The 11,958-nt window shown below is 42.4% G+C and overlaps 10 protein-coding genes across 10 annotated transcripts; 5 read left to right on the forward strand and 5 right to left on the reverse strand.

The window, feature by feature from the left end:
• Positions 1–302: 302 nt before the first annotated feature.
• Positions 303–1,991, forward strand: NOT5 (CCR4-NOT core subunit NOT5; the record flags this gene model as incomplete). Its single annotated transcript, XM_003680564.1, has 1 exon — positions 303–1,991. One exon carries the CDS (start codon positions 303–305, stop codon positions 1,989–1,991), a length of 1,689 nt encoding a protein of 562 aa, XP_003680612.1.
• An 80-nt stretch (positions 1,992–2,071) lies between these two features.
• Positions 2,072–2,551, reverse strand: LTP1 (tyrosine protein phosphatase LTP1; the record flags this gene model as incomplete). The annotated part of the gene is made up of 1 exon (XM_003680565.1): positions 2,072–2,551. One exon carries the CDS (start codon positions 2,549–2,551, stop codon positions 2,072–2,074), a length of 480 nt encoding a protein of 159 aa, XP_003680613.1.
• Positions 2,552–2,792: 241 nt separating this feature from the next.
• TDEL0C05140 (uncharacterized protein) lies at positions 2,793–4,835 on the reverse strand (the record flags this gene model as incomplete). Its single annotated transcript, XM_003680566.1, has 1 exon — positions 2,793–4,835. One exon carries the CDS (start codon positions 4,833–4,835, stop codon positions 2,793–2,795), a length of 2,043 nt encoding a protein of 680 aa, XP_003680614.1.
• Positions 4,836–5,142: 307 nt separating this feature from the next.
• On the reverse strand, positions 5,143–6,195 carry OPY2 (Opy2p; the record flags this gene model as incomplete). The annotated part of the gene is made up of 1 exon (XM_003680567.1): positions 5,143–6,195. One exon carries the CDS (start codon positions 6,193–6,195, stop codon positions 5,143–5,145), a length of 1,053 nt encoding a protein of 350 aa, XP_003680615.1.
• Positions 6,196–6,387: 192 nt separating this feature from the next.
• On the forward strand, positions 6,388–7,140 carry TDEL0C05160 (uncharacterized protein; the record flags this gene model as incomplete). Its single annotated transcript, XM_003680568.1, has 1 exon — positions 6,388–7,140. One exon carries the CDS (start codon positions 6,388–6,390, stop codon positions 7,138–7,140), a length of 753 nt encoding a protein of 250 aa, XP_003680616.1.
• A 70-nt stretch (positions 7,141–7,210) lies between these two features.
• On the reverse strand, positions 7,211–7,348 carry TDEL0C05170 (uncharacterized protein; the record flags this gene model as incomplete). Its single annotated transcript, XM_003680569.1, has 1 exon — positions 7,211–7,348. The coding sequence occupies one exon, from the start codon at positions 7,346–7,348 to the stop codon at positions 7,211–7,213; it is 138 nt and encodes a 45-aa protein (XP_003680617.1).
• Positions 7,349–7,540: 192 nt separating this feature from the next.
• MRL1 (Mrl1p) lies at positions 7,541–8,488 on the forward strand (the record flags this gene model as incomplete). Its single annotated transcript, XM_003680570.1, has 1 exon — positions 7,541–8,488. One exon carries the CDS (start codon positions 7,541–7,543, stop codon positions 8,486–8,488), a length of 948 nt encoding a protein of 315 aa, XP_003680618.1.
• A 480-nt stretch (positions 8,489–8,968) lies between these two features.
• On the forward strand, positions 8,969–10,345 carry TDEL0C05190 (elongation factor 1-alpha; the record flags this gene model as incomplete). Its single annotated transcript, XM_003680571.1, has 1 exon — positions 8,969–10,345. The coding sequence occupies one exon, from the start codon at positions 8,969–8,971 to the stop codon at positions 10,343–10,345; it is 1,377 nt and encodes a 458-aa protein (XP_003680619.1).
• A 146-nt stretch (positions 10,346–10,491) lies between these two features.
• On the forward strand, positions 10,492–11,283 carry MUD1 (Mud1p; the record flags this gene model as incomplete). Its single annotated transcript, XM_003680572.1, has 1 exon — positions 10,492–11,283. One exon carries the CDS (start codon positions 10,492–10,494, stop codon positions 11,281–11,283), a length of 792 nt encoding a protein of 263 aa, XP_003680620.1.
• A 22-nt stretch (positions 11,284–11,305) lies between these two features.
• CBP6 (Cbp6p) lies at positions 11,306–11,785 on the reverse strand (the record flags this gene model as incomplete). The annotated part of the gene is made up of 1 exon (XM_003680573.1): positions 11,306–11,785. One exon carries the CDS (start codon positions 11,783–11,785, stop codon positions 11,306–11,308), a length of 480 nt encoding a protein of 159 aa, XP_003680621.1.
• Between the last annotated feature and the right edge of the window lie 173 nt (positions 11,786–11,958).

The raw sequence follows: 11,958 nt of genomic DNA on the forward strand, positions 1-11,958 counted from the left end.
AAGTTCGGTTTTTGATGAAAAATCTATAAATCATTTTCGACGTAGTTTGGCGACTTTTCTTGTCTTTCTTAGCCCTTTGAGCCCAACTACAATAGCCATTTAACTTGAATTATAGTAGCAAAGATATTGAATCTGAGTCCTAATAGTGTTGTCTTAACGAGTGCTGTCTTATAGTATCATCTGCTAGAAATTTTGGATTTATTTCACTGACTGAGAGCCGCGCAAGAGACTTGGAAAAGTGCATTAGGTCAAGTTTACTACGCGTATGAAGATAAAGACATATCATTGAAGAAACTTACAAGATGTCACAAAGAAAGTTGCAGCAGGATATCGATAAACTACTGAAAAAAGTCAAGGAAGGTCTCATTGAATTTGAAGATGCTTATGAGAAGTTTCAATCAACGGATCCAGAGAATACTTCTCATAGAGAGAAGTTGGAGGCTGATTTGAAGAGAGAGATTAAGAAGCTGCAGAAACACAGGGACCAAATCAAGACCTGGTTGAGTAAAGAGGATGTGAAGGACAAACAGGATGTTCTGATGGAGAACAGACGATTGATTGAAAGCGGGATGGAAAGATTTAAGTCTGTCGAAAAGCTTATGAAAACTAAGCAATTCTCCACCGAAGCATTGACAAATCCTGATATTATAAAAGATCCTCGTGAATTGAAGAAGAGAGACCAGTTCATCTTTATACAAGAGTGTTTGGATGAGTTACAAAAACAGGTGGAGAGCCTTGAAGCTCAGGAGGAGCAAGAACAAGTGGAGAGACACGAGTTTCATATTCACAACTTGGAAAACGTTTTGAGACTATTGCAGAACAATGAAATGGAGCCAGAAACTGTAGAACGCTATCAGGAAGATATCAAGTATTATCTTGAGAATAACGCCGATCCCGACTTCATAGAGTACGACACCTTGTATAAAGATATGGGATGTGAAAGCAAGCCCGCACAAGATGGAAACAACGAGGTGTCTTCGTCAACCACCATTCAAACGTCTAGCAATGCTCCGGCACTTGGAAGCACTACTACTACTACTACCACGACCACAACCACTACTACAAATAATAACAAGCAGGCAAAGAAGCAGGAACGTTCTCCAAAGAAGAAGACACAAACAGCTTCATCTACAGCAAGCACCTCCACTCGTGGTACGCCGGGCCCAGCTGCTCCGCAATCACCTACTCCAGATTCTGCTAATCTGTCGAGCTCTCATAAGAAAAGAGAATTGAATAACGGGCATCATGAGGAAGAATTGCAGTTTCCAACGGATAAGAGCGAACAGATAAATGAACAAATCGAGCGTGATTTGAAAGAAAACGATGCATTCAATAATCCATTGTTCGGGGAAGAGCTGAAATTTTGGCTTAACTCGAAAAGGCCCCTAATGCAACCATACAAAGAGATGCCTGAACAAATGATAGCACAAGTGGAGTCGTCCTTATTGAATTGTCCTGATTCACTAGACGCGGATTCTCCTCATTTTTATAGAAAGCCACTTTCTTTGCCCCATCCTACGTCAATATTCTTCCCCAATGAACCCATCAGATTTGTCTATCCGGTGGGAAGCGGTCAAGGCCAGCCGAATGATCAACAGCAGACGTATAAGGGCAAACAAGCCGGGAGCTCGAACCAGGAACAGGATTCAGAATCAGAATCAGTGAAGAAGACTGAGGACATATATTCCAGAACATCACTGGCAAGAATCTTCACAAAATTCGACCTTGACACACTTTTCTTCATATTTTATCATTACCAAGGAACTTATGACCAGTTTCTCGCGGCAAGAGAATTATCAAAGAATAGAAAGTGGAAGTTCAACAAAATCGATCGCTGTTGGTATTACAAAGAGGTCGAAAAGCTTCCACCGGGAATGCTACAAGCAGAAGAAGAATCATGGAGATATTTCGACTATCAGGGTAGTTGGTTAGCAAGGCGTTGTAATAATGATGTTGTACCCAAAGAGGAAGATTTCGAAAAAATCTTCTAGCAAAATTATCAGTATCAATAGATATGTATATACTTTCTAATATTAATGATCTTGATGTGTAAAGAGACGTTCTTCATCGGCTATAGTTCTTGCTTTAAAAACTGTTCGCTAAAGTAAGCAATTTGTTTAAAATTGTATTCGAACCCATCATCACCACCATAATATGGATCATCAACAATCTTTCTATATTTCCCATCGATATTCCATTCTCCAAAAAGGCGAACCTTAGCCTTGGAGTTCTTAGGCTTCAATCTCTGTAAATTCCGAAAGTTTGATTCATCCATGCAGATAACATAATCAAATTTGTCAAAGTGAGATCCACGAATTTGTTGTGCCTTGTGATTAACTGGCACCTTATGAGCACGGCAAGTAGCTGTACTACGAGGATCTGGATTTTCGCCTGTGTGCCATCCACCAGTACCAAATGAATCAATCACATCAAAACGATCTTCAACGCCCTGCTCTTTAACAACATGCTTGAAAACCGCTTCAGCCATTGGAGAACGACATATATTACCAAGGCAAACGAATGCCACTGAGATCTTGGGCTGTATCGTCATGTTTATTACTTTGTTTTGTATTTTCTAGCTATCTGCTCGAAATTATTGTTAAGTTCGCATGATTATACTTTATGTGGCGTTAAATGAAGAGGATAGGATAAATAAGAGTAAATGTAAATCATAGCAAAATCGATAATTTATTTAAGGATAGTATGGCCTTGTGAAAAGCACTCTTTATATAATGATATACAAGATACCTGTATCAGATTCTTATGTTATCGGATTGGAATATTTTCACCATTTAAAAGGCAGTTCTCAATGGAGAGACAACGTCCTTACCCTTGTAGAAAGAAACGGTCTTTTCAGCTCTGGAAGCGACGCCTTCTGGGACGAAGTCCAAATATTTGAAAACGTCAGCGGCCTTACCGGAAGCACCGAATCTGTTTAGACCGAAAGATTGGTGAGCGTATTTGGACCAGCCAGAGGTACTTAGGACTTCGACGGACATGATTGGAACGTTGTCTGGTAGAACAGAAAATCTGTATTCTTCTGGTTGTTTGTCAAAAGTCAAAGTGTCTGGCAAGGAGACGATACGTGCGTTGACGTTCTTTTCCTTCAAGACCTTAGCGGCTTCAACACATAGAGAGACTTCGGAACCGGTAGCAACCAAGATAACGTCTGGTTTGGCGACATCTTGTAGAACGTAACCACCCTTCAAAGCCTTCTCAATAGAAGAACCTTCCAATTGTGGCAAGTTTTGTCTGGACAAAGCAATGATGTTTGGAGTGTGAGTAGATTCCAAAGCATTCTTGTAAGCAGCAGAAACTTCATTACCGTCAGCTGGTCTCCAGACACCCAAGTTTGGGATAGCTCTGAAGTGAGCCAAAGTTTCGATAGGTTGATGGGTTGGACCATCTTCACCCAAACCGATGGAATCGTGAGTGGCAACCCAAACAACTGGGTGACCAGATAGAGCGGACAATCTGACGGCACCAGCAGCGTAAGAGACGAAGTTCAAGAAAGTACCACCGTATGGTTTGTAGTTAGCACCGAAGGCAGAGATACCGTTCATGATAGCACCCATACCGTGTTCTCTGATACCGTATCTGATATATCTACCGGAGTAGTCACCAAGACCAGTGGATGGTGGTTGGAAATCGACTGCTTCCTTCCATCTGGTCAAGTTAGATGGGGTCAAATCGGCAGAACCACCGATCAATTCTGGCAATTCAGCGTAGATGTCTTCGATGATCATTTCGGATAGCTTTCTGGTAGCGATAGCACTGTCAGCTGGAGTGTATGTTGGCAACTTTGAATCCCACTTTTCTGGTAGTTTGCCACTTAGTCTTCTAGCCAAATCTTTACCTAATTGAGCATACTTCTTTTGATATTTGGCGAATAGTTGATCCCATTCGGCGTTCAACTTGGCACCTGGTTGAGCAACAGACTTTTGGTAAAAGTCGTAAACTTCTTGTGGGACAACGAAACTTTGTTCTGGGTCGAAACCGAATCTTTGTTTCAATTGTTTGACATCATCGGCCTTCAAAGGAGAACCGTGAACGGAGTGAGAACCAGCGTGTAGAGAACCGAAACCAATGATGGTGCTCATCTTGATTAAGGTTGGCTTATTCTTAGACTGCTTAGCCTTCTCAATGGCAGCAGAGATGGAGTTCAAATCCTCGTTACCGTTGTCAACGGTCAAGACTTCCCAACCGTAGGCTTCGTATCTCTTCAAGACATCCTCAGTGAAAGAGACATCAGTGGCACCATCAATGGTGATCTTGTTGTCATCGTAGATAGCAATCAAGTTACCCAATTGCAAATGACCAGCCAAAGAACAAGCTTCAGAAGAAACACCTTCTTGCAAACAACCATCACCCAAGAATGAGTAAGTGTAGGAATCAGACAAGGTGAAGTCTGGCTTGTTGTAAGTAGCGGCGAAGTTGGCTTGAGCGATAGCGATACCGACAGCGTTGGAGATACCTTGACCCAATGGACCAGTGGTGACTTCAACACCTGGTAATTCGAATTCAGGGTGACCTGGGGTCTTAGAGTTCAATTGTCTAAATTGCTTCAAGTCCTCAATAGAGAAATCGTAACCGGTCAAGTGCAACATACTGTACAACAAGGCACAGGCGTGACCGTTGGAAAGAACAAATCTGTCTCTGTTGATCCACTCTGGGTTCTTTGGGTTCAAACGCATGTGTCTCAATAAGACATGGGCAGCTGGAGCCATACCCAATGGAGCACCTGGGTGACCAGAGTTGGCCTTGGAGACAGCATCCACTGCTAGCAATCTCATAGTAGAGATCGCTAGCTTATCAATATCCGTGAATTCAACCATTATTTATTCTTGTTACTTTGGTGCAATTGATCGCTATGAATCAGAACCAAAATTCAAATTCACTTCTTGAGCTTAAATTGAATTATAGTCAAGAGGAAACTATGCGAACCCCTTTTAAACCATTTTTTCATTATTTATCCGACAAACCTGATCCGAATACCACTAATCTGCGTAATGGTGGCGCCCTCTACCGGTTGTTGAGAATTTTTCCACTTCTTTCCACTCGTGTAAAAGAAAAAAATCACTAATTTTTTCCCGAGCGAGAGCCAAAGCCAGAGAAACACGCAGGCAAATCTCATTTGGGCACCTAGAAGCTCTCCTCGAATGGGTGGCCTGGCGTCGTTCCATTGGCATCGTTGGTAGTTGTGGCCTCGTTGCGGTCGTGAATTCCTACGTCGAGTATGAAACTGCCATTGTCGTCATCTTCGTTGGCGTCGTCGTCGTCGTCCGTTGGAGACGAGTGTTGGTAGCCGGTATCGCCGTGCTCATCTTCTTCTTGTTCCTGGATCTGCACCAATTTGGGCTTGGCCCGGATCGCTGTAGTGAGATTTTCTTGCGAGTAATTGTCAGCTGCACGACGGTCCGCCTCGTGGGTCGTGGATTGATCATCGTCGTCCTCGATACCACCTAAGATTGAAGATCCCAAAGTGATATGTGAACGCATGTCGCCCGCTGTGTTTAGATGTGAAGTGTTGAGACCTCGGAATAAGCGAGAAGATGTTGGGGCTCCATTGTTCCTTCCACTTGTTACACCAGGGATATAGGCAACTGGTAGTATATTAGAAGCTCTTGTTTGCACGGTGATTGTGCTATGACGATCGCTGCCGTTTCCACTTGAAAGCAGTCTCTTTGAAGCAAACGTTTCGTGGTCCACAACGTTGGACTCCCGTAGCGCACCTTGACCCTCATTTTCTTCGTAATCGCTGTTGTCACTACTAAAACTGTCAGCATCGCCCAATTCATTATCTTCCATAAAATAAGAGTCACTAGTAGCTTTTGCCCTCTCAGCTCTCTCTCTGAGCTTCTTTTTCCAGAACCGTTTATAAAGGAAGAACAAAAGTAGTATTGTAAGTAATGCAACTCCACCTACAACTCCGCCAACGACTCCTCCGACGACTTTCCCATTATTACTACCACTAGAAGAGTTCAACGAGGAGCCACTTTTCTTCACACAACTCGTGGTAGGACACTGAGTACAAGTAAGCTCTGTTTGAACACAGTTTTCGTCCTCAGCGCACTGAGGACAAGCAGGTGTTTCCCCACATGACACACATCCTCCACTTGAAGAACTCTCAGCTTTAAGCACCGTACTCAGCACCGAGACTGAGGTACCTTGACCACTGCTTACAATCGAGCTCATGATCGGATCCTTGATACTAGTAGAGCTTCTGATGATCAATATGGATCACATCGAGCATAAGTGTGTATAAATAAATTCTTGATCTTCGCGTCTTCGTTACCCGAGTTCCAAACTAAAAATGTATCAGATTGAAGCATCTCTAAAGATAATACGAATGTTTCATCGAATTGTGGTCAATCAATTAGCTTCGATATGGTGTTCCAGCTGGAAGCAAGTCCCTGCAAGAGAGCGGATCTACCAATTTCGAAGGATGACGTGTTAAAGGTGGCCCAAGCGATGGCCAGTAATGTGGAAAAAGAGTGGAAAAAGGGCAAGTTGTACAAGTTTAAGAATGCTAATGGGCAAGAGTTTCAAGTGCAAACGTACTCAAAGAGTCACGGATCTGAGTACTGGTTGAGTAGAAGATCGAAACACAAGGTTGATAAGGCAACTTATGAAAGAATAGTATACTATCTGAATGGTAGTGAGCGGGCAAAGGACGGTCAGTGGGAATTGAAAGATAGATCAAAGAGATCTAGACTGGAGAAAGAGTACATCGAAGTGTTGAGTGATTACGAAGTACTAGAAATAACTGAATCCGGCTGGGTGCTTGTTAATCTAGAATACGACCTGGGGAAACCATTGTCGATTAGAGATTTCAACGAATGGGTATATCCAATCGAACCCTTCACAGACTCCACCACGGGTATTGAGACTTCAATGGTTGTCTCGTTAAATGCAGACATACCGATGAAACAGAGCTCTATGGAAAAAAACCACACACCGGCATACTATACCAGTGTAGAGCGACTATGTTACGATTATACGACAGAAGAGCTGGAATGGTTAATGTGTACCACTAGCGATGCCGGAGGAAATGTACCCAAGTGGATTCAAAACGCAACGATAGCCAAGACTGTTGCCAAGGATGTACCATATCTCTTTGAATTTCTGTCTAAAAAATAAAGCATTCATTCATAAAATTTAACTAAACCTAATCAAAAAACATAACTAAACAACATGTATACATAAAGAATCACTGTTTAGTCCCACAGGTACATTTACCAGTAGCACAACCACAGTTATGATGTTCCTTTTCTCTGCACTGACACTTGTCACCGCAGTTACAAGTACTTTGACAGGGTTGAGAGCTATAGTTAACTAATTCGATCATATTAATTTTTCGTCGATTTATGGTTTCAATCAAATACTTCCTAAACTTGCTAAAGCCAACAACCCCCCCATATTATATATCCCCATATACCCTTTGATATATCCCTATTGCTATGGCAGCTATTAGAAGGCGCGGTGAACCTTAAAAACCTACCAGTATAGATCAATAAACACCTGGTAAGGAAAAGCGAAAATGAACAAAAGACAGTCGCTAGCGCTCATTACCATCCTACTATCGCTGTGTACCACTGTTGTATGTTTACGACGTTACAGTGATGATCTGAGTGTTTTAGAGAACGATGAAGATGATTTATTCTGTGCAGTGATGAATCCCGCAACCGGCACCTACATTGATCTTTCACAACTGTCATCCACACCAAACAAACTAAAAGATGGAGGAAAAAGCCGTAGTAGCGACCCTTCAAAGACCCGTTGGTTGGTCTCTGGATGGGGATACAATACAAACTTCACAATAGGAGTATGTTCCAGCCCCGTGACAAAGGACGAAGAGACACATTTAACCAACACTACAGGTGCATTCTACCAAGATCCAAAGACCCATCAATTGATATCCATAGGAGATTTTGCTACGACGCCCACACTACTACGGTCCAAGAAACTGACTTTGAAGTACCAAAATGGCGACAAGTGTCCCAACGGAGTCGATCGCAAATCTACTCTATTGAATTTTGTATGCGATAAGGAACTCTCCAGCAAAGCACAGATCACATATATCGGTAGTTTACACGACTGTTCGTATTTCTTTGAAGTCCGGAGTTTGTACGCGTGTCCGACTTCCAACAAGAGCAACGAAGTGAATCTACTAGGGATCTTTGTCGGGATATTTGCAGTTTTCTTCCTGGTAGAATACGGTGGGAGAAGATGGCTATATGGGAAAGTCAGAACCCATTTCAACCCTGTAAACTCCCAGCGACCACGCTGGGAGTTTACAGATCAAGAACCGGCATGGAGGAGGTTTCTCAAGAAGATCGCTCAACCGGGCAAGAGATCCGGCCCCATATCATTGAATGGTACCAGAGGTAGTCGAGAAGACTTCTTAAGGGATATGGAACGTCAAAACGATATCATAGACAGTCTTGAAGTACGCAGTACCGCCACAACCAACGGTAGCGACAACTAGAGCAATTTTAGGTACGTAACCCGCAAAACGTCATAGGAAGCAATTACATCAATTAGCCGCCGACTCATGCATTTGTTTTGTGACTGTTTTATTTTTCATCCTCAGGACACACCAGTACATCCAAACAACGTCAATTTTTTTTCGTTGTGAAAAATTTCAAAATTCAATCTGGCTCCCTGCGTCGGTCGCGTCGCCTGGCCGCCGTAGCGCTTCTATGAGATTCTGACGAAATCAGCGGCTGTAAGACCCGCACACCGCATAGCCAGGCAACCTAGTTTCTTTTCAGGGGCGCGTGGCCCAGAGTCGGCAATGAAAAATTTTCACCAATTTCAAAGTGGGAGCCAGGTATATTACCGTATAAGAGTGATGGGAAATCTATAAATTTGATGATCCATCTATTCTTTAGTTCATTTCAATTCTCATATTTCTATTAATTCTTTTTTCACTGTTTTAGTCTGTCCAGTACAATAGATTATCAAAATGGGTAAAGATAAGTCTCACGTTAACGTTGTCGTCATCGGTCACGTCGATTCCGGTAAGTCTACTACCACCGGTCACTTGATTTACAAGTGTGGTGGTATTGACAAGAGAACCATCGAAAAGTTCGAGAAGGAAGCCGCCGAATTGGGTAAGGGTTCTTTCAAGTACGCTTGGGTTTTGGACAAGTTGAAGGCTGAAAGAGAAAGAGGTATCACTATCGATATTGCTTTGTGGAAGTTCGAGACTCCAAAGTACCAAGTTACCGTTATCGATGCTCCAGGTCACAGAGATTTCATCAAGAACATGATCACTGGTACTTCCCAGGCTGATTGTGCTATTTTGATTATCGCTGGTGGTGTTGGTGAATTCGAAGCTGGTATCTCCAAGGATGGTCAAACCAGAGAACACGCTTTGTTGGCTTACACTTTGGGTGTTAGATCTTTGATTGTTGCTGTCAACAAGATGGACTCCGTCAAATGGGACGAATCCAGATTCCAAGAAATTGTCAAGGAGACTTCTAACTTCATCAAGAAGGTTGGTTACAACCCAAAGAATGTTCCATTCGTCCCAATCTCTGGTTGGAACGGTGACAACATGATTGAAGCTACCACCAACGCTCCATGGTACAAGGGTTGGGAAAAGGAGACCAAGTCTGGTGTCGTCAAGGGTAAGACCTTGTTGGAAGCCATTGACTCCATTGAGCCACCTGCCAGACCAACCGACAAGCCATTGAGATTGCCATTGCAAGATGTTTACAAGATCGGTGGTATCGGAACTGTGCCAGTCGGTAGAGTTGAAACCGGTGTTATCAAGCCAGGTATGGTTGTTACTTTTGCCCCAGCCGGTGTCACCACTGAAGTCAAGTCCGTTGAAATGCACCACGAACAATTGGAAGCTGGTTTGCCAGGTGACAACGTTGGTTTCAACGTCAAGAACGTTTCCGTTAAGGAAATTAGAAGAGGTAACGTCTGTGGTGACTCCAAGAACGATCCACCAAAGGCTTCTGAATCTTTCAACGCCACCGTTATCGTCTTGAACCATCCAGGTCAAATCTCTGCTGGTTACTCTCCAGTCTTGGATTGTCACACTGCTCACATTGCTTGTAGATTCGACGAATTGTTGGAAAAGAACGACAGAAGATCCGGTAAGAAGTTGGAAGACTCTCCAAAGTTCCTAAAGTCCGGTGATGCTGCTTTGGTCAAATTCATCCCATCCAAGCCAATGTGTGTTGAAGCTTTCACTGACTACCCACCATTGGGTAGATTTGCCGTCAGAGATATGAGACAAACCGTCGCTGTCGGTGTCATCAAGTCTGTCGTCAAGACTGACAAGGCTGGTAAGGTTACCAAGGCTGCTGTTAAGGCTGCTAAGAAATAAGTTGATCTTTAACCAATTTTCAACTTACTTTGTATTAATTTTATAGTCCTTGGCCTTATTTAGTGTGGTTATTAAGATTTCATTACTTTTAAAACAAAAATTCTTTTATTTCAAAACTTAGGAACCAAACTAGTGGTTATACATATATGCAATTGAACACACTGTATTTGAGGAATCTACCGAGACGTCCACGTAGTAATACGAATTTTATTAGACTACTGTTGAAGCACATCGATAACGATAACAAATACGTGAATTCCTCCATTCCATTGCCAAGAAATGAAACGATAGGTAACGCAAATTTGCAATTGCTAGATACCCATCTTGGTATAGTTGAAGTTTCCAGATCTGTCAAGTTGGAAAACCAATGTTTTATCACTTTCATCGATGACCAGCATGCAGCACAGTTCAAGGAGAAGTTTCAGCAGCTGAAGGTCGGTGGTCGTGATGTGGATATTCAGTTTGCAGAAAAGAACTCGTTGCTTGGATTGGCACTAATAAATCAGGATCTATTACAGTCAGTGTTGAAGAGACGTAAAAAGTCTGATTTGTCGGTAGCGAGACAACGTAGAAAGTTGAGGAGACTGAGGAGTAAACTACGAGGCAAGGGTCTTGATGAAGGAGAAATTCGTAAAGCCATCGAAAAGTTCAAGGATACGACTGTGGAAGTGAAACCAAGAAAGATCAAAGATGTTGTTATTAGTGGGAACCCACCTAACAAGGTGCTACTGGTGCAGAATTTGCCCCACGCCACAACACAAGAAACTATTACAGAACTCTTTCACTCGTCATCGTTGGTTGAAATTCGTCTTGTTGATGTACGACACTTGGCATTCGTCGAATATTCTTCCATCGAAGATGCTACTGCGATGAGGAATAAACTCGGACCTACTTACTCATGGAATGGTCATCTAATAAATATTGAATTTGCTAAATAGCCTATTTACAAGTGTAATCATTTCACTTACCAAATACAACGGTCCTGAAAGCTGAAAAGAATGTCTCCTTCTGCTTACCTTGCACTTCATCCAGAATTCTTTGATAATAGTTTGGTCTACCTGCAGGTTTGTACAGTTTATCACCAACATCATAATAAGTCTTATATTTGTTACTCATCAAAGTATTCAATGCCCTGATTTGTTCTTTGATACTTTGTTCACTCAAATTATCCTCCGGTATAGCAGCTTGCATTTTCTTCAACAGATCCTTCTGTAAACCCAATGGCGCCGATGTTCTACTGATGATATCTTTTATCTCATCGATCGATGCCTTCTTACTCTCATTCCAGCCATCAGTACCACTTAGTCCGGCTACTCTCTTGAATCTTCCGATTTGTGAGCTCTTGAACGATACAATGTGTCTTATTCTTTCGGCTGGGAACTTCTCCAAAACACCAACCAATTGCTTGGCTGCCTCTCTAACTGGTTGTTGCAATGACATGTTCAGCTTCGATGTATCAAGATAACCTGTGAGGAATGTTCGTTGGGTAAAGCTCTTTGAACTGAATAAATCGTTAGAAATCCATCGCGATTGGAAAGAGATAAAACCAAGAAAAAAAAGTGTTCGCTGATTCTTTGATAAAAGCACACATTTCTATGGAAAACAATATGTGT

The sequence above is a fragment of the Torulaspora delbrueckii genome, chromosome 3 (genome assembly GCF_000243375.1).
Source record: "Torulaspora delbrueckii CBS 1146 chromosome 3, complete genome".
In the NCBI taxonomy this organism is placed as follows: domain Eukaryota; kingdom Fungi; phylum Ascomycota; class Saccharomycetes; order Saccharomycetales; family Saccharomycetaceae; genus Torulaspora; species Torulaspora delbrueckii.